This window comes from Mus caroli, unplaced genomic scaffold, assembly GCF_978045245.1.
Source record: "Mus caroli unplaced genomic scaffold, Mus_caroli_1 scaffold_13, whole genome shotgun sequence".
NCBI classification, from domain to species: domain Eukaryota; kingdom Metazoa; phylum Chordata; class Mammalia; order Rodentia; family Muridae; genus Mus; species Mus caroli.
In genome coordinates, this window is record NW_028227268.1 from 20,580,466 (window position 1) to 20,599,750 (window position 19,285).

Genomic DNA, 19,285 nt, shown 5'->3' on the forward strand with positions numbered 1-19,285 from the left:
AAAAATATCTTACCACAAAAGCTATGGTGATTTCCCTCCTTCTTCCCACCTCGCTTAAGGCCAGCCTGTGTCACATATATCACCCAAATATAAAGAGATTTTAGAAAATGTATTATTGTTTTAAAAATGTATTCTATTTCTCCAGGAATAAACTTAAAACCCTTTGTTTTAGGGGGCTGCACAGCTCTTCTCGCAAATGATCATTGCAGGGAGTTATTTGTCTGCCTCTGGCTTCTGTTACACTATCAATATTGGATCCTCACCAGGTCTCATCTTGGGTATCCTGTTGTTGCCCTGTGTAGTGGAGATCTTGCAGCTTTGGTTCTGCAGGGGTAGGTGTTGGGGTGGACCTGGGTCTGGGTGGTAGCTGAGTTGGCCAGCCCGCCAGCTCCCCCAGTGGGCGGTAGATCTGTGGTAACCTGACTACTAGCATGCAAAGCACCAATGACAAGTCTCATTTTCATCTTTTATATCCTGTCACTTTAAAGCACCTAGTCATGAAGATGGCTCCCCTGGGTGCTGGAGGAGGAATTATCACCCTTGTACTCAAGTACAAAGATTCAGTAAGACAAAGCACAGCTGAGCTGGGGCAGCTCTTCCACCTTCTCACAGTGTTCCACTTTGAAGGCAGACATCTTCCAGACATACCAGCATCCTTTACAGGGCAGGCTCTGAGACACTGAGAGGCCTGTTTAAATTCCCTCAGCTTAGCTGGGCAATGGTGGCGCATGCCTTTAATCCTAGCACTCGGGAGGCAGAGGCAGGCGGATTTCTGAGTTTGAGGCCAGCCTGGTCTACAGAGTGAGTTCCAGGACAGCCAGGGCTACACAGAGAAACCCTGTCTCGAAAAACCAAAAAAATAAAAAGAGGGAAAAAGAAAGAGGTGAATGGTCTTGAATGATACCTAAGATTGATACCATACACACACATATACAAACACACACACACACACACACATACATACACACATACATACACACACACATACACACATACGATGAATACATTAAGTATGTTAAAAAATAATATGGTCCTGGAGTGGTAGGTAGGGAACATCTTTAACCCTAATACTTGGGAGGCAGAGGCAAGTGGATCTCTGAGTTTGAGGCCAGCCCGGTCTACAGAGTGAGTTCCAGGACAGCCAGGGCTATATACAGAGAAACCCTGTCTCAAAAAAGAAAAAAAAAGGTCCCTCAGCTTAGTCAATGACACAACCAGGGTTAAACTTGTGTCTGACACTAAAACTCCAGCTGATCCCACTACAGATGCCTGGAGTTGCCAGGCTATCTCATCCCCACCCTCTACAGAGAAGCTCAGCTGGGTCACACACATACCACTCGCAGAGGGAACTATTTGTGCTCTCTATCCAGTAATAATCCATGTGTGGACAGAAGAGATGATTTGTTCATTTAAAAGGGATATTAGAGTGAAGCTTAGTTGCGCTTTGTATTTTCCTTCATCTTGACTCAATACAAATGGTTCCTGGAAGGACAGGGAGAGACACGACCCAGGAGAGTGCTCGGAAAGATAATTCCAAACAGCTTGTAAGGAGGGGAAGGGCCATCAGATGGTCAGGTGCTGCTGCCAGAAACCCCTTGGCCTGTCTCTTGGCAGACACTAGAAGAGAACAATGTATAAGTTTTATTGCCAAATTGTCTCTGGGGCCCACTGAGACCCCAAGCTGAGGAGAGACTGTCTCTTCTTGCTCCTCTGGACTCTGGAGGACCTACAGGGGCTCCCCATGAGCCTTGGTAAGAATGGCCTCCACTTCCCATACTGCAGGGGGGCTGCCCAGTTGTCCTGGCAGTGGCCACAGTGGCCACATTGTGAGGTGGTCCGGGTAACAGGCAGGTGTGATCGGAGTGGGAGGTGACAGAAGCGTTTGGGTGCAGGGGCATCATTTTGGGCTTTGCCTGCTCTCACACCCTGCTGGGATTTTCTTTTACCACACCATCATGGGTAGTGCCTACCACTGGGAGGCCCGGCGTCGGCAGATGGCATTGGAACGGAGGAAGGCGCTGATGGCACAGCAGCAACAAGAGCAGGTGCAGGAGAGGGGCTTGGTCCATCATGGTCCACCATGGGGCATCAGGGAGTGGGGAAGGATGAAGGACTCCCTAGGAGTGGATCACTAGCTTGTGAATGTTGTCTGCTGGGGTAGGAGGCAAGCTAGTTCAGTTTTGCGAGAGGTCTCCCACTCTTTTGCCTGGATTGACTAGGAACTTCTGGGCTCAGCCTCCAGTGACTGGTTCAGGGTAGTGTGTGTATAGGGCCGGAAAGTTGTGCTGTCTGATAGTGTAGCCCTCAGCCTGTATGCTGCTGAGTCTGCAGTGTGGCTAGTGGGGCTGAGGTTTATGTAAGCTTAACTCGTGTGTAAAATAAGAGCACCCAATTTACATATTGGGAAATGTTTCTAAGCATTTTTTTTTGGCATAACTTGAGTGACTTTTTCTTTTTTTTTTTTTAAAGATTTATTTATTGATTATATGTAAGTACACTGTAGCTGTCTTCAGACACTCCAGAAGAGGGAGTCAGATCTCATTACGGATGGTTGTGAGCCACCATGTGGTTGCTGGGATTTGAACTCCGGATTTTCGGAAGAGCAGTCGGGTGCTCTTACCCACTGAGCCATCTCACCAGCCCTTGAGTGACTTTTTCAACTGTATCTTCTTGGGGAGAGGAGCAAGGTCTCACTGTGTAGTCCTTTGTAGACCAGGCTAACCAAATTTCCCAACTCCAAGTTCTGGGATTGCAGGCATGTGCTATCATGTCTGGCAGATAAAAAGTTTTTTGTTTTTGTTTTCTTGAACCTCAGGTTTTTTTTTTTTAATGAAATGTTTTCTCTCTCTCTTTTTAAAGACTTATTTATTTTATGCATATGAGCACATCACCATTACTCTCTTCTGGAGTCAGTGCTCTTAACCGCTGAGCCATCTCTCCAGCCCGAACCTCAGTTTGTTTGTTTGTTTGTTTAAAGATTTATTTTATGGATATGAGTACACACTGTGGCTGTACAGACAGTTGTGAGCCTTCATCTGGTTGTTTGGTGTGGGGTTGTCGGTGTAAGGGAAGAGGGGGGGAGGGAGAGAGCCCATGTCCAGCCAGAGTTTCTGTGCTCTGGGCAGGCAGGCGCAGGAGGACTGCCGGATGCTTTCCACTCAGCCCCAGGTGGGCATCTGGCTGTGTAAAGCCACTGACCCCACATGGCAGGGGTGGGGGGTGGACAAGGAGCAGCCCCCATACTAGCTGCCCGCCCGGGGCAACACTCTCGCCCCGGAGATACGGGAGAGAGGGCAGAGGCAGAGAGGTTCCCACGCAGGTAAGAGTTTTTAGTCCGTCTGTGGCTGGAGTGTAGGAAGGCCTTCTGACAGGAGATTGTTAGGCACGGCTCATTAGGAGAAAGCCTATCCCATCATCCAAGCACAGCGGGCCTTGATGAACAGAGACAGTCTATGGTTTTAGAGCTTTATTGTAGAAAGGCAGGGGGAAAGAGAAAAGGTAGAAGAGAGAGAGAGAGACTGGCCATGGGCAAGAGGAGAGAAGGGGGAAAAGGAGAGAGAAAAGAAAGGCTAGAGTAAGAGGGAGAGAGTAAGGAAAGTAAAAGCTTAAGAGATCGAGGAGGGGGCTGGTGAGATGGCTCAGTGGATAAGAGCACCCTACTGCTCTTCCAAAGGTCGAGAGTTCAAATCCCAGCAACCACATGGTGGCTAACAACCATCCGTAACGAGATCTGGCGCCCTCTCTGGAGTGTCTGAAGACAGCTACAGTGTACTTACATATAATAAATAAATAAATCTTTAAAAAAAGAAAAAGAGATCGAGGAGGGACCAAGCAGCCCCTCTTATAGTGGGCTTGTTATCTTGCTGTTGCTAGGTAACTGGGAGGAGTCTAGCCTGAAGGTCAGAAGCTTGGGACATTGTGTACCTGACTGAAAGCCATGCTTCTCCTGTGGGGGCTGCGGGGGCAGTAACTTCGACAGGAGCCAGGGGTCTAGGAGACATGAGGGAATGCCTTCTGTCCCATGTAGGTGGGAATTACCAGTCATCAGGTTCTACCTGGGTTCAGACCTCAACTTGACTGGAGACAAGACTGTCTGTGTAAAGCCCAATGCCCACAGTTTGGGAATTGAATTTAGAACATCTGCTCACTCTGGTCAACCCCGCTTGCTCAGTCCCAGCTTTCTCCATCCCAAAGATTTATTTATTACTATACACATAAGTACACTGTAGCTGTCTTCAGACACACCAGAAGAGGGTGTCAGATCTCATTATGGGTGGTTGTGAGCCATCATGTGGTTGCTGGGATTTGAACTCAGGACCTTCGAAAGAGTAGTCAGTGCTCTTACCTGCTGAGCCATCTCACCAGCTTTTTGTTTGTTTGTTTGTTTGTTTTTTCGAGACAGGGTTTCTCTGTCCTGGAACTCTGTAGACCAGGCTGGCCTCGAACTCAGAAATCTGCCTGCCTCTGTCTCCTAAGTGCTGGGATTAAAGGCGTGTGCCACCACACCTGGCACTCACCAACTTTTTTATGTGAAAACAGTTTTGAGTGAATTTCACCACATAGCCTTAGTTGGCCTGGAGTTTACTATGTAGACTAGACCAGACTTGAACTCATTGAGATCCACCTCCCTCTGCTTGAGTCCTGGGATTAAAGATGTATTGCACCATGCCTGATAATGTATATATTGAAGATTTTTGTTTTGTTTTCATGTGTGCTTATGTACAATGTACATACTTGGTACTGGAGGAGGATGTTGGATCCCAAGACTGGTGTCATGGTTGTGAGCTGTCATACGGTGTTGGGAATTGAACCTTAGCCCCATGGGAGAGCAGCCAGTGCTCTTAACCACCGATTCATCTCTCCAGTCCCCCAGATTTACTTTTTATATGTTTGCCTGTGCGTGTGTGTGCTTGCACACCCCTAAGAGGACAAAAGAAGGTGTCAGATTCCTGGAAGCTGGAGTTTACTATGTAGACAGCTGTGAGCTGTCTGATATGGGTGCTGGACTTAATGTGGGTCCTGGAAACTGAATACGGCTCCCCTGAAAGGACAGCAAACATTCTTCACTGAGGAGCCATCTCTAAGCCCTGAGCTCAGATGCTTCTAATAAAAACTCAGTGTACTCCTGACTGGAGAGATGACTCAGAGGTCCACAGGCACCTGCACAATACATGCAACATACTCCCCCCTCCCACATACATACAGTTAAAAATAATAAAAAGCAGGAGCTGGAGAGCGAGAGCATGGTGGGGAAGAACACTGGCTACTCTTTCTTTCAGAGGACTCAGGTTTGATTCTTAGCACCCAAAGGCTAACCTTTAGCTTGTGGCAATCCTCCTGACTTTACCTTCCAAGTTCTGGGGTAGTAAGTGTGTGCCACCGCATCCAGAAAACCCGTTTTCATATACTTAGTGAACTCTGGCAATGGAATTACAGGCAGTTGTGAACTGCTAATGTGGGTGGTGGGAACTCAGGTCCTCTGAAAGAGGAATGTATGTGCTCCTAACTATGGAGCCGTCACTCCAGCCCCAGGAACTGCTCTTTATCCCTCAGCCTCTAGTTCAAAGGATAGAGACAGACTTCTGGCAGTTTACACTTCTCCCTTGCTCCACTGCCCAGTTTATCTTGTAGGTGAGTGATTAGGTGAGGAGAGATGATGTCAACTGCTGGTTTTTTGTTTTTTTTTTTTTGCTAGAATGCAAAAAAGCAGGAAGAGAAGAAACAGCATTTTGAGAAAACATCTCAGCCACACCAAGATTCAAAAGGACCCCAACAGGACTCAAAGGAACCCCAACAGGATTCAAAAGGACCCCAACAGGACTCAAAAGGACCCCAACAGGACTCAAAAGGACCCCAACAGGATTCAAAAGGGCCACCACCTGCACAGCCAGAACAACAAGCACAGCCACAGGAGAAGGCACAAGGACAGCCACAGCCGCCTGGGCCAAAGTCACAAAAGGAGCAAGACCCACCTACACAGAGCATCTTCAAGGATAGTCTCCAGAAGGACACTCAAAGGCAAGGACTACAGACTAAACCAGCCGGAGCTCAACAAGATGGCCAGCAATCCTGTAAAGTGTGCGATAAACCCCCCATCCTTCCAGGCCGCTGTAAGTGTGCCAGCTGCGAGGGCAGGAGGTGAGGGGGCCCCTTACACGCACCCCAGTCCTGTAGTTTAGAAGTTCTCTTGGTCCCTGTCCTGTCCAATCTTTCCTGGCACCCTTGTCCTCTAACAGCCTTAAGTGTCCTCCTTCTGAATAGATTTCCTCCAACCTAAGTTAGTAAAGAAAGAATAGAGTGATTGGGTAGGTGTCGGCCATTTTTCTAGGGCATGGCAGAGAAGGTGGGGAATGTTGTAGGTTATCGGCAGATAAAATTTGATCCCTATAATGTCTGGAACAGGGAACCACAGAATGCCTTCCTAGTGGAGATTCTGTGCCTAGCCACAGGAAGGGCCTATTCCTCCCCCCAGCCTCCTCAGCGACTGCCAGTTGAGTGACTTGTGCTTTGTCTTATCAGGTATCACGAATGCTTGCCAGTCTAGCTCTTCTAAATATTCCCGACTCACGGTGAGAGGTAAAGGGGCTCTGGCTAAGTGTTGAGTGCAGGTCCTCCTGTGCCTGTGGAAGCCAAGGGGGATTTCTTAGCATAGGTCCAGGGAGAGAACTGGAATCATTTCAAAGTCACTTCTGGGTTTTGTTTTGAAATTATTTTTGTAGTACAGGGAATTGAACCCAGGGCCTTGTGCATACTAGTCAAATGCTTAGCCCTGAGCTATTGTCCCTATCTGCTCTACCCTTCTTAAAAAAAATTATTTTACTTAAAAAAAAAAAGTAGTTACCTAGGTGTTTTTCCACATGGGTGGGTATCTGAGGAGGCCAGAAGACAGCAGGAGATTCCCTAGAGCTGGAATTAGTTGTGTAGTTGTAGTTGTGAGCTGTCTGGTGTGAGTGTTGGAAATAGCAAGCCCCGCCCCCCCCCCCTTTTTTTTCTTTTTCAAGACAAGGTCTCTGTGTAGTTTTGGCTGTCCAGGGACTCATAGAGCAGCCTGGCCTTGAACTCATAGATATCTGCCTGCCTCAGCCTCTGTTGTGCTGGGACTAAAGGCGCATCCTACCTACCTACCACTTGGCCTGTGAGCTCCAGCCTCCTACTTTTTTTAGTTTGAGGCAGGATCTTATTATGTCTCCTGGGCTCGCTTTGAACTCACTCAGTACCTCAAGCAAGTCTTGAACTTGAGATCTTCTTAATTCAGCTTCCCAAGTAGCCAAGATTACAGGCTTGAGCCATCAGGCCAGACTACCAGCTGGTAACTCCTAACCACTGTATGAAATGGGAGGACTGACCGGGGCACAGGTCCCGAGGGAGGGCAAGGCCACCCGTGCCGGTTCTCAGCAGTGTAGGCTGAAGAGCAGCAGCTGCTCTGTTTTATTTCACACGTTGATATTTTACCATTATCTCAAAGCAGCAGCACATCCAGAAACAACTGACTCGTTTTGCTTCCTGTCTTTTTTTTTTTTTTTTTTTTTTTAGTCAACTAATTACATCCAGCAGTGGTGATCCAGAGATGGACTCCAAGACCTGATGAAAGTGAAAATAAAAACAAAACCCAAAAATCAACCAAACAAAAAACCCAAGCACCACCAAACAAACAAAAAAACCAGACAGCAACCACACTTTCTTTCCACCCAGCAATCTTTCAAATCCAAAAAGCCAGCTGCATTTGGAAAGGAGGCTAGCTGGAATTAAAATGTAATTCCTGGAAAGAACCAAGAGACTGGTTAATGAGGAGGAGGGAGGAGGGCGGAAAGACCCACAGTAGAGGTGAAGGATGGGAGAGCAAGCCCATGCTGTATGTGGCCAAGCCTAGGGAGAACATGGTCTTGAGCCCCCACCCCCATGCCCACCCCAAGCTTGCCCTTCTTACAACTATGACCACTGTTCCTTATTGGGATGATAGGCTTCATGGCTTGTAAATGAGCATCGCTTCTTGAGATACAGCCTGAGAAGGGAGGGGCTGCAATACACTAGAGCAGCTGAAGAATCAGGGGTTGGGGGTCTTACACAGTTCCACGCCCATACTAGGTATTGAGCTGTTAAAACAGGGGAGGCAGGAGGGGACTGAGAGAATCCAAAAGAGAGATGTTGCAGCAATGGGCTCAGGACACGTGGCCCTGGAAAGGAGAAGAGCTTGCCTGCTAAAGTTCTCAAGCTTTTTTCTTCCTAGGTGTCACACCTTTCACTTAGCAGAGGGCCAGGAGGTTCCCAGTCCAAGCTGGAAGAGGAGGCAGGGCTGGAGACCCTCAGTATCAGTCTCCAGGAACACACAAATCCTATGAAGGCCTTTCTGCTCCAATTCTGAGAAAGCCTCCCTCAGTCACAATGATGTGGGGGAACCAATGGGTCATTTCGCATTAACACGGAGTCATCAGCTCAGGGTCAGGAGCTTTGCGTTGGGGTAGTCTAGGGATGATACCTGAATGGTTATCAGTGGGACAGTGTAGAGGCTGGCTTGGAAGTAGAATAGTAATCAAATGTATCTAGGGATACAAAACGGGAGAGAGCAAGCCTTGTGGATAATCACTCAGAAGCCAGAGAAGTAGAACATGATTCGAAAGGCTTGGAAGCCTGTGTGCCTATCAGAACAGAAAAGTCTGTAGCCTGAGGAGGTAGCCAGTTGGTAAAGTTCTCTCATCTTGCACGTACCAAGGCCTTAGTTTCATCCTCAGAACCCAGGTGTACTGGCTGGTATCGTACGTCAACTTGACACATGCTAGAGTCATCACAGAGAAAGGAGCCTCAGTTGAGGAAATGCCTCCATGAGATCCAACAGTTGGCCTTTTTTTAAAATTAGTGATCACTGGGAGAAGGCCCAGCTCGAGGTGGGTGTTACCATCCCTGGGCTGGTGGTCCCGGGCTTTGTAAGAAAGCAGGTTGAGCAAGCCAGGAAAGCAAGCCAGTAATCAGCTGCACCTCACCACCCCGACATATGGCCTCTGCATCAGCCCCGCTTCCAAGTTCTCATCCTGTCTGAGTTCCTGTCTTGACTTCCTCCAAAGATGGACTGTGATCTCGAAGTGTAAGCTAAATAAACCCTTTTCTCCTCAACTTGCTTTTTGGTCATGATGGTTTTTTTTTGTTGTTGTTTGTTTTGTTTGTTTGTTTTGTTTTTCGAGACAGGGTTTCTCTGTATAGCCCTGGCTGTCCTGGAACTCACTTTGTAGACCAGGCTGGCCTCGAACTCAGAAATCCGCCTGCCTCTGCCTCCCAATTAAAGGCGTGCACCACCACGCCTGGCTAGGTCATGGTGTTTTTGCTGTAGGAATAAAAACCCTAACTAAATCATATAAGAAAAGCTGGCACAGTGGCACATGCTCGAGATCCCAGCACTTGGGAGTTGGATACAGCTAGCTTCCCTGGAACATGACTTTTCTTCTTAAGGATAGTGTCTAGTACAGGGACACACACCTTTAATCCCAGCCCTTGGGAGGCAGCAGCAGTCAGGGCTATACAGTGAGACTCTGTCTCAAAATAAAACACAGTAAAAAGAAAGGAAAAAAAAAAAGCAATACCCAAAGAACACCCAAGAAAGTGCTCTGACCTCCACACACATGTGCACAAGCATGCACACACACAGATTCTTCGTGAGATGTTGGTACACCAGCTCCCCTTATTTTTCTGTCCAGGAATGCCCCTTTTCCTTTGGCACGGCTAAAGAACAATTTATTGTTAGAAATCTTTTACATTCGATGCTTTATACACTCTAATCTCAGCTTGACTTCCCTGGGTCTCCTTTTCTTTGTACACCTTAGCCCTGGCTACCCAGGAGGGAAAGCTTGGTGCAGACTTCCTCCCCATCTGTGTAGCCCCAGGCTAGTTACCCAGCTCAGTTACCACCCTTTCCTTGCATTCTTCTTACTGCAAATTCAGTTTTCCCCAACCACACCGCCCTTCGCCTTTGCACCTGTCTGGAGGGCAGACGCTAGCTAGCTTTAGAGAACACATGTTTCTGCTCTCCTGCAACACAGACATCGTATCTCCACCTGAAGTCCAGTAGAAAACTGGGGGTTACCTGTGGTTTGGCGTCAGTGTAGTGACAGGCAAGGGAGGAAATTCTGGTGAATCTGTCACTCTTCAGTCACATCCCAGAGGACAGCAGAGGGTGGGCTTGATGCAGAGAATCCATGAGAGCCCCACAGCTTTGGCCTGGTATCAATAGCTTATGTCCTTCATGCTTTCTGAACACTGCCCCTGGGCCTGCTCTACTGCCTGTCTTACCTGTGTCCACTCACATGGGCTCTGGATGGTGGGCTTAGAAACTTTTCTTTAATAAATATCTTTGCAACTGGCTCTGCCTTTGCTCTAGGGTACACCCGATGGCTTCTCCTCAGCTCCTCGGCTTCTGCTGTGAAGAAAGCGTTGGAGCTAGACTATCGAGAAGAGTTTAGATGGTGTAAATCTCCCTTCCTGGAAGCCAGGGATAGTATCCCGAACCAGGAAGGATGAGGGGACCTTATTGTCTACCATTTACTGAGAGAAGTAGTCTATTACCATCATTATCACATGATCAAAGCAGACAGCACAGGAGAACATTTATAGTCACCCAAGAAGACTTTGGAAACAGCACTGGATATCCCCAAAGCCACTTATTACTGGGAGGAAAACTTGAAAAAGATTCATCCATGCTGCAAAGTCTAGATAAAACTACAGCGTTTTCTTCATTGCGATTGAAGATCCACCCTTGGCGGAGCTGGGTAACCAACATGCTCAGTCCCAAGACAATGCCAAGGTAGACCTTCCTCCACACACAGACCATGGGTAAGATCCATCAGAAATGACTCCGGGGGGGGGGGGGGGGAGTCTGAGGACTCAGGGACTATGAATTGTTACAGAAGCTCCGTGTGCTGAGGGTGTTAGGGGGAGGCAGAGCCCAAAGCAGGACTTTTCCTTCAACAAAGTCACTACAGTCTTTCCTTGAGCTCCATGGAGCTGAGCTGCAGATCAGCTTGCAGGTGCCTGGAGTCCAGGGGCAGCAGACAGATCAGGCTGGGCGGGGCAGCTCCAGGGGCAGGGACATGTTTTCTCTGCAGTCTACATATTCAAAGCTCTGGAAGGGCAGCTGTTGTGGATGGCTTAGGAAGGAGCAGGTCAGAGAACCCCTGGAGAGGAAGCAGGGCTTGTGGTAAAATCTGGGAGGGAAAAGGACAGCTTTGGCCTTGGCTCTACTGTGTGTGTGAGGCTGTCTCCCTAAGGACCTCCCTCCCAGTTCCTTCGGCTACCTGCTCTGCCAAGATACTGAGGCAGCTGCCCGACCTGTGTTCCCGAAGCTCCAGACAGGGCGCATAAGCAAGACCTGTGTAGGATAAGATCTGGAACAAGCCCTAATCTCTGGAGCTAACAAAGACTCATGATATCAGCTACCAGCGCTCTTTCTTTACTCTGTGAATTATGGCTAAGTCGAGACTGAAGTGGGAGTGGGGACACAGGAGTTCCACGCCATACTTACTGGATATTCAAAAAGAATATGGTGGACTCTGATTTTCGGCCATGTACAGATTTTGCTGAGAGAGAGAGAACATTGAACTTTGTTTTACAGTGAGCAGGTGTTCAGGAAACTCCAAGGAGACTTACAAGTCACAAGGCACAGTTTTCTTGCCTCCCATCAGGAGCCTCTAAGATGTCCCTAACTCTTATTCTCTAGGATGAACCTGGTCACCTGGCCATCCACGTTATTGGCCCAAGCACACGCTGACCTCTTCTTGGCAGAAAACTAGGTATTTTTCTTCCACAGAGATTCAAGGAGTCCGATTCCCATAAAGATTAACAAAATTGCACCCTGTTATTCTAATCTAGGCCCAACAGCAAGAGGCTGTGGACTTTTACCCTTGCATATTGCAGTCCTACCCACAAGAGGGCAGGCTTGAGGCGGGTCCCTGAGTCTGAAGCAACCAGGAAACCAGTAATCAGAAAGTGGATACTTTTAAAATTTAAAAATACATTTGGTTGCTGGGCAGTGGTGGCTTGCACCTTTAATCCAACCATTTGGAAGGCAGAAGCAGGTGGATCTCTGAGTTCGAGGCTAGCCTGGTCTACAGAGCAAGTTCCAGGACAGCCAGGGCTACCCAGAGCAACACTGTCTCAAAAAGCAAGAATCATTGAGTGTAGGCACACTTGAGTAATGGTAAATGTCTGGATATCAAAGGACGACTTGTGGGAGTGGGTTCTCTTTCTCTTCCTATCATGCAAGACTGGAAGATTAAACTCAGGTTATGGTGGCAAACACCTTTACCTCACCAGCCCTTCAGTGACTAGGTAACTGGGTAAGGAGAGAGGAGACCAAAGGGCACTCACTATGTGTTTTCATCCGAAATCCTGCTGGCAACTTCGTAAGGCATCTGTCAAGCAGAGGGGCACAAGATTAGCTGTACCTCAGGCTGGCCCCTCTCCGTCACCACATTACATGCCTGTGTAGAGGGCTGGCCAGGAAGAGGGGCGTTACCTGCTCACTGGCCAACGGGCCGACGTGCAGGTGGAGGCTGCTGGTGACCTGGCCTACCACAGAGGCCTGGTGGAGCACCTCGGCTGTCAGCTGTGTCACTGTGATGGGATAGAAGTTGCTGTTGAAGATGTTCAGGACATTCTGGAGGTGACAGCAAGGAAAAGCGTAATTTTAACTTTTTTTTCAAAACTTATTTTTAATGATGTTTTTATTTATTTATTTATTATTCTATCTAAGTACACTGTAGCTGTCTTCAGATGCGCCAGAAGAGGGCGTCAGATCTCATTAAGGATGGTTGTGAGCCACCATGGGATTGCTGGAATTTGAACTCAGGACCTTCGGAAGAGCAGTCAGTGCTCTTAACCACTGAGCCATATCTCCAGCCCTTAATGATGGTTCTTAAAACACGTTAACCTCCCTTGTAGCCCACTATCCACCAGAAGTAGTGGAAAACAAAGGATATGGGGGATGTGGACCAGTTTAGAAAGGCTCTTTGGAGCAACTCCCATCTGTGCTGTCTGGAAATCAGCAGTTCAGTGCATAGGTCAGCAGCGGCAGCTCTATCTACTGGCAAACACTTCACGGATACACTAGCAGTCCAGTTCAGTAGTCAGGTTAGCAACAGCGGTGACATGATGACCTCGCAGAGACAGCCAGGACTCAGCCTCAGCTCAAGCTCTGCTGTGCCTCTCTCAGGGAAGTGAAGATCAACGAAGACTTGTGACTCACAAGCATTACACAACTAGCTGTACCAGCAAGCCTAGCTCAGCCTCCACACCTCTGTCCAGTCCTATTTATACCCTCCAAACATCACGTGTCCTCCACATGCCTTGCCTCAGCACGTGCAGTCAATCAGTGAGTCATCAGAAGTGGCTAGAGCCTGGCGTGGTGGCGCACGCCTTTAATCCCAGCACTCGGGAGGCAGAGGCAGGCGGATTTCTGAGTTCGAGGCCAGCCTGGTCTACAAAGTGAGTTCCAGGACAGCCAGAGCTACACAGAGAAACCCTGTCTCGAAAAACCACAAAAAAAAAAAAAAAAAAAAAAAAAAAAAAGAAGTGGCTAGAAATGGCAGCACACCAGCACAAGGGTTTTTCTGGGTATTTCTCTCTCTGTCTGTCTCTCTCTCTCTCTGTCTCTCTCTCTCTCTGTTTCTCTCTGTCTCTCTCTGTCTTTTTCTGAGACAGGGTTTCTCTGTATAGCCCTGGCTGTCCTGGAACTCATTTTGTAGACCAAGCTGGCCTCGAACTCAGAAATCCGCCTGCCCCTGCCTCCCAAGTGCTGGGATTAAAGGCTTGCGCCACCACCACCTGGCTTTGGTGTTTCTCTTTATAGCGTCCTGAAAAACACAGCTCAACTATGCAAGGTAGACCAACACATGCGTGTTACATGTTAGCCAAGTATCCTTCATACCCATCCTTTCATGTGCTTGCTTTAGCAGAACATCTTCTCTCCCGTGTCCACTTTAAGGAAATGTTCCTTTGCGCGTTTGTCCCAACATAACATCATCCAACCGACTTTCCACTTCAGGAAAGAAACGGTGACGATGGAGATCACAAGCAGCTGCATCAGCCTGGCTCTTTGGCCTGAGTCCCATCCCACCCTTTTGGGCCTCAGGTTCAAAGGACTCTGAAGGCTCTTAATGGCAGGGGTCACCTTTAAGGGTTCTGTGGTGCACCCCTACAGTCCCAGTCAGTCTGGAGGCTGAGATCACTTGAGCTTAGGAATTTAAGACCCAACTTGAATCTACCCATCAAAGCTGCTGGCTCAGGATCCGTGTGTGTGTGTGTGTGTGTGTGTGTGTGTGTGTGTTTCAAGGCAAGGTTTCTCTGTGTAGCCCTGACTGTCCTGGAACTGACTCTTGTAGACTAGGCTGGCCTTGAACTCACAGAGATCTGTCTGCCCCTGTCTCCTGAGTGATGGGATTAAAGATGTATGCCACCACCACCTGGCCAGGCTGTTTTTTTTTTTAAAGATTTATTTTTATGTGCACTCGAGTTTTGGCTGCATGCATTTCTGTGTGAGGATGTCAAATCACTCGGAACTGGATTACAGGCAGTGTGAGCTGCCGTATGGGTGCTGGGAACTGAACCTGGGTCCTCTGGAAGAACAGCCAGAGGTCTTAACTGCTAAACCATTTCTCTAGCCTTCCAATATCCAGTTTTACCCTATTCTGTTTCTCTCCATTTTTTTCTCCTAGACATCCCCAGGACTGATCTGGTCCAGATTCTGACCTTCCACGATTCGGAGTCCCAATTCCATACAATCTACTACGGAGCTCATGTTGCCTCAGAATCGTCTGCATACCACGAGGTCCTTGGTATCTACCCCTTAGGCTACATGGTGGTGCTTTGGAGAAGAACGTAGGGGTGAAATGAGGAGCGGCTACCACGTACCGTTGTGTTGAGCCATACATGAGTGTCTTCAAAGGTTACTGTGGAGGAGTTGAGGCCGACAGGACGCACAGCAATGGGTCGGGGATACAGGAAAAAGATGGTAAGGAAGAAAATCAGCAGGCAGATGGCCACCGACAGGAACACAAAGAGCTTCCTGCATGAAAGAAAGCAGGAAGAGAGAAATCTCAACACCAAAGAAACCCGGAGGGGACTCAGACCCCCAGACATGTTCTCTTTCACATCATCTGGCAACTGCACACTTAGCCCTCTAGCTGTGGTTCAGAACAGGATTGGAAGGCAGGCAACCTGGCTTTCACCCCAACTCTCTATCCCCATTGACATAATGCCGAGCGACACTATCTAACCTCTTCAAAAGCTCAGGATGTCTGTAAGTGGAGATAACTGTATTTCATAGAATTTCCTATGGTCCACAGAGAAAAAAACAACTGTTCCTGGCACACAACAACGTCTCAACGAGTGCTATGATCACTACTAGAAACCAGTCCACGATTATTTGAGAGCTCTGAGTTTTAATATTTAACTAAAGCCAATTCTTTGAATGGGATACCACTTACCCATGCTAATCAATCAGAGATATGAATTAAAAGAGACAGGACTCAGCATTTTATGAGGGGCACTGCTTGTTTCTAATTTTATCACAGAGGGACACTTGTGGGAGTTAGTTTGCTCTTACCATGTGAGGCCTGGAGTTTGAACTCAGGTCATAGACTAGGGAGCAAGCACCTCGACCTGCTGAGCCATCTCTTGGGAGATGTACTTTTAGTACAGTGGCTGGGGTGGAGGCTGGGCAACAGCTCTCAGGTAGAAGCTGAGGGTCTTTGGAGGAGGTTACGGGGATCTATGGTAAATGGATGCTGACCACATAAAGGTTCATGGGCACCACACTGAAGCCCAGGGCTGCTTCTGAGGTTCTAAAGTGGTCCAGAACAGAGATCTGAACAGCTTGTTTTCAATCTCTCCTAGGAAGAAACATAAACTGCAAAAGCAAAAGTATGGGCAACCAGGGCGATTTATTCTCTCTTGGAAGGACTTGTACAGCCATGAAATGGCCTTAGCTATACCTTAGCTATGATCCATGTTGCCTTATATTTTGTTATATTTTGACTGACATATAAGTGTACATATTTATAGGGCATGATATTTTAACATATGTCACCTACATTATGAAACAAAGTTAATTAGCAAAACTATGGCATTGGCTTTTTATTGCTAAAGATCAAACCCAGGGCCTCGTGCATGCTGGCTAAGCAAACACACTATCAGTGAGCTACAATCCCACCCGCTAATACTACCATTCTTAAACAAACAATCCTTGGAAACATGAATGGAGTGTAAGTTTGAGCACAGTGAGACTCGGGCTTCTAGAGGAAAACAAACAAACAAACAAACCGGGAGATCAAAAGAGGGGAGACAGGGGCTGGTGAGATGGCTCAGCAGGTAAGAGCACCCGACTGCTCTTCCGAAGGTCCTGAGTTCAAATCTCAGCAACCACATGGTGCCTTACAACCATCTCGTAATGAGATCTGATACCCTCTTCTGGTGCGTCTGAAGACAGCTACAGTGTACTTACATAGAATAAATAAATAAATCTTAAAAAAAAAAAAGAGGGGGGACAAGTAAGGCAGCCCCTAAGGGATGTATGAAGCTCACGTGCGTCTGGGCTTCAGCCTTTGGTCTCCATAAGGGATGAGGGCTACCAGCTGCTTCTCTTGCTCTGCAGAGGGAGAGGGAGAGGGAAAGAGAGAGAGAGAGAGAGAATGAGAATGTCAAGGAGTAACCATGACAAACATTTCCTATGCCAGCCTCCCTCAAGCGCCCCTCCACTCCATCTTGCAGTGCCAGGAGCACGCTGCCTCTGTCCCATGGCAGGATTGGGAACACTGTCAAAACTGAAGTTGACAGCCCAGCTTTCAGCTCGGAGAGGAATGGGGACTTCCATAACCAGATATGAGACACACTGAGTCACTAAAAAGTCAGAGGTGGCCCTGTTCCTTTGGAGAGGTCTTTTTTTTTTTTTTTTTTTTTTTTTTTTTTTTGAGACAGGGTTTCTCTGTGTAGCCCTGGCTGTCCTGGAACTCACTTTGTAGACCAGGCTGGCCTTGAACTCAGAAATCCACCTGCCCCCGTCTCCGGAGTGCTGGGATTAAAGGTGTGCACCACCACGCCTGGCTTGAAAAGGTCATTTTTAACTTCCCAAATCCCAAGACACTGGCTTGAGGAACAGACAGACATGAAACTTTCCTCTAGGAGCTGGGGAATAGAACCACAGCAGGACCTGGGTACTTCTTGGCCAGCCTGAGAATGCATACGGAGGAGAGGTCTACCTACTCCAGGAGATGCAGAGGGGCAGATCTGGATCGACCCCTGGTTTCTAGAGTGTTTCCAGAGCCTTGGGCTACTCACCTTGTGGGATCTCCCCATTGCCTTGGCAGGTAGGACAAGTCACAAAGCTGGAACTAGCAGCCTTTTCATAAGGCATACAGGAGTGTGCTGGCTTGCTGCTACCAGTGCTGAAGTAGTTGGCAGCCTGGCTGGCCATGGCTGGGTTATCAGGTAGGATAGGCTTGTACTCATCCTTCCGAGAGGTGAGCTGGGAGACTGTCTTACCCATAGTCCAGTGGAATTTTTCACTAATGAGAAATAAAACAAGGTTCAGAGCTATTAACCTGTTAGCACTGATGTGAGGGTTTAAGTTTTTAAGATTGGCAAGAAGCCCTACCATTATCTAAGAAGCTTTTGCTTAGGGAAGAACGGTTTGGGAGGTGCCCTGGAACTCTTTTTTTTTTTTTTAAGTAAGAGTTCAATTCAGAGGAAATCAAAGAAAAGCAGAAGTTATTCCACTTTAAGAGATTTCTGCAAGTGAATGTAGAATTTTTTTTTTTTTAACCAGGAAAAGCTGAGCTGTCCTTTATATTAAAGACAGGGAACCTAAGTAGGACTAGGAGCGGGAAGCACAGCTTCCTACTATGGAAGGGTCCTTTTGTCTTTTCTAATCAAGTGGTTACTCTGTAGAAATCCCAGAGCAGACAGGCCTGAAATCTGATTGGGAGTGTAGAAGGCAGGCATCTTTATATTCCGGAGTTTGGCTGGAATTTAAGAGGTCAGAGCTGCGCACGCCTTTAATCCCAGCACTCGGGAGGCAGAGGCAAGCAGATTTCTGAGTTCGAGGCCAGCCTGGTCTACAGAGTGAGTTCCAGGACAGCCAGGGCTATACAGAGAAACCCTGTCTCGAAAAAACAAACAAACAAACAAAACAAAACAAAAAAAAAACAACAAATAAAAAAAGAGCTGTGGGGCTGGTGAGATGGCTCAGTGGGTAAGAGCACCCGACTGCTCTTCCGAAGGTCCAGAGTTCTAATCCCAGCAACCACATGGTGGCTCACAACCATCCGTAACGAGATCTGGCACCCTCTTCTGGAGTGTCTGAAGACAGCTACAGTGTACTTACATGTAATAAATAAATAAATCTTAAAAAAAAAAAAAAAAAAAAAAGAGCTGTGGCTAAGAAACCCTGTGAAACTGGACTGGGAAGGAGCCTAGATCCTGTTCATTGCTCTCTGGGACCTCGGAGTCTGTTCTTCCTAAGGCAAAGTCAAGGCCAAGTCTGAACTTTCCCCCAATCCCTGAGTAGTGGCTTGAATGACGCAGTAACTCCTTAGGATACTCACATCTTCCTGGGCTAAAATAAAGACCCTTACTCACCTGGTTTAGGTCTGGGATTCCAGGCTCTGCTCAGCGCCAAGATTGGGTTTTCTGGAATGCTCCTTTGGGGAGAAGGGCCTCTAGGGTAGGGTGGAGGTGAACAGCTCAATTCAGCAGAGACCTGAGAGAGTCAATGTGCTGAAAGTGGGGAGCAGGGAGGGTCAAGTCCTCTCTACTAGGGGACTCTGCTATGGTGGGCAAGGTACGAAAAGGTAGGATTTCATCGAGGAAGGATTTTAAATCCCACCTCACTGGCCGTTAGTCAAATTTGGGCACTACGCGTTGGGCGCTGAGTAAGCCCAAACGTCTCTGAATTCTTGCTTTGAAAAGGGTAAAGAAATGGGGTCCCGGGGACGCCTTACCAGGTGACAACGCCCTCAGTAAAATCGAAACTGCGGGAGCTGCACATTTAACACAAGCTCGGAGTCCAAGCCGGGCTCGGCCCCGCCCCTCGCTCCCGCCCCGCCCCGCCCTCTCCTCCAGAGCGGCCACTGGAAGACACTTCCGGCTCTGCGAGTCTCACAGGACAAATGTTGCTATCGCCAGGACCAAACTAGTTCAGGTACGAGTTTCAAAGTTCACGTATTCACAATTCTTTTTTTTTTTTTCTTTCAAGATTTATTTATTTATTATATGTAAGTACACTGTAGCTGTCTTCAGACACTCCAGA

The 19,285-nt window shown here is 47.8% G+C and overlaps 2 protein-coding genes across 4 annotated transcripts; one reads left to right on the forward strand and one right to left on the reverse strand.

Annotated features, from left to right (window-relative positions):
* The first annotated feature begins 1,897 nt into the window (after positions 1–1,897).
* Ccdc200 (coiled-coil domain containing 200) lies at positions 1,898–7,595 on the forward strand. Of its 3 annotated transcripts, none has more exons than XM_021178192.2 (4): positions 1,898–2,045; positions 5,696–6,110; positions 6,520–6,576; positions 7,534–7,595. In XM_021178192.2, exons 1-4 carry the CDS (start codon positions 1,956–1,958, stop codon positions 7,539–7,541), a joined length of 570 nt encoding a protein of 189 aa, XP_021033851.1. In that variant the 5' UTR covers positions 1,898–1,955; the 3' UTR covers positions 7,542–7,595. The 3 variants fall into 3 exon arrangements, with proteins under 3 accessions (XP_021033851.1, XP_021033850.1, XP_021033852.1); XM_021178191.2 differs by having other exon boundaries at positions 6,520–6,569; XM_021178193.3 differs by lacking the exon at positions 6,520–6,576 and having other exon boundaries at positions 7,534–7,589.
* A 2,984-nt stretch (positions 7,596–10,579) lies between these two features.
* On the reverse strand, positions 10,580–19,049 carry Tmem106a (transmembrane protein 106A). The gene is given in 10 exon segments (XM_085829549.1): positions 10,580–11,159; positions 11,507–11,517; positions 11,519–11,561; positions 12,352–12,395; positions 12,500–12,640; positions 14,893–15,046; positions 16,564–16,627; positions 17,317–17,543; positions 18,616–18,736; positions 18,978–19,049. Coding segments are annotated over 8 exon segments (783 nt in total). The 5' UTR covers positions 17,525–17,543; positions 18,616–18,736; positions 18,978–19,049; the 3' UTR covers positions 10,580–11,041.
* Positions 19,050–19,285: the final 236 nt, after the last annotated feature.

What these genes read in the sequence shown, in the direction of transcription:
- Ccdc200 (XM_021178191.2), top strand. Translation starts at nt 1,956, where the DNA reads ATGGGTAGTGCCTACCACTGGGAGGCCCGGCGTCGGCAGATGGCATTG. An exon ending in CACAGCAGCAACAAGAGCAG is followed by an intron (nt 2,046 to 5,695) that starts GTGCAGGAGAGG and finishes TTTTTTTGCTAG; the next exon opens with AATGCAAAAAAGCAGGAAGA. An exon ending in CTAAATATTCCCGACTCACG is followed by an intron (nt 6,570 to 7,533) that starts GTGAGAGGTAAA and finishes TTTTTTTTTTAG; the next exon opens with TCAACTAATTACATCCAGCA.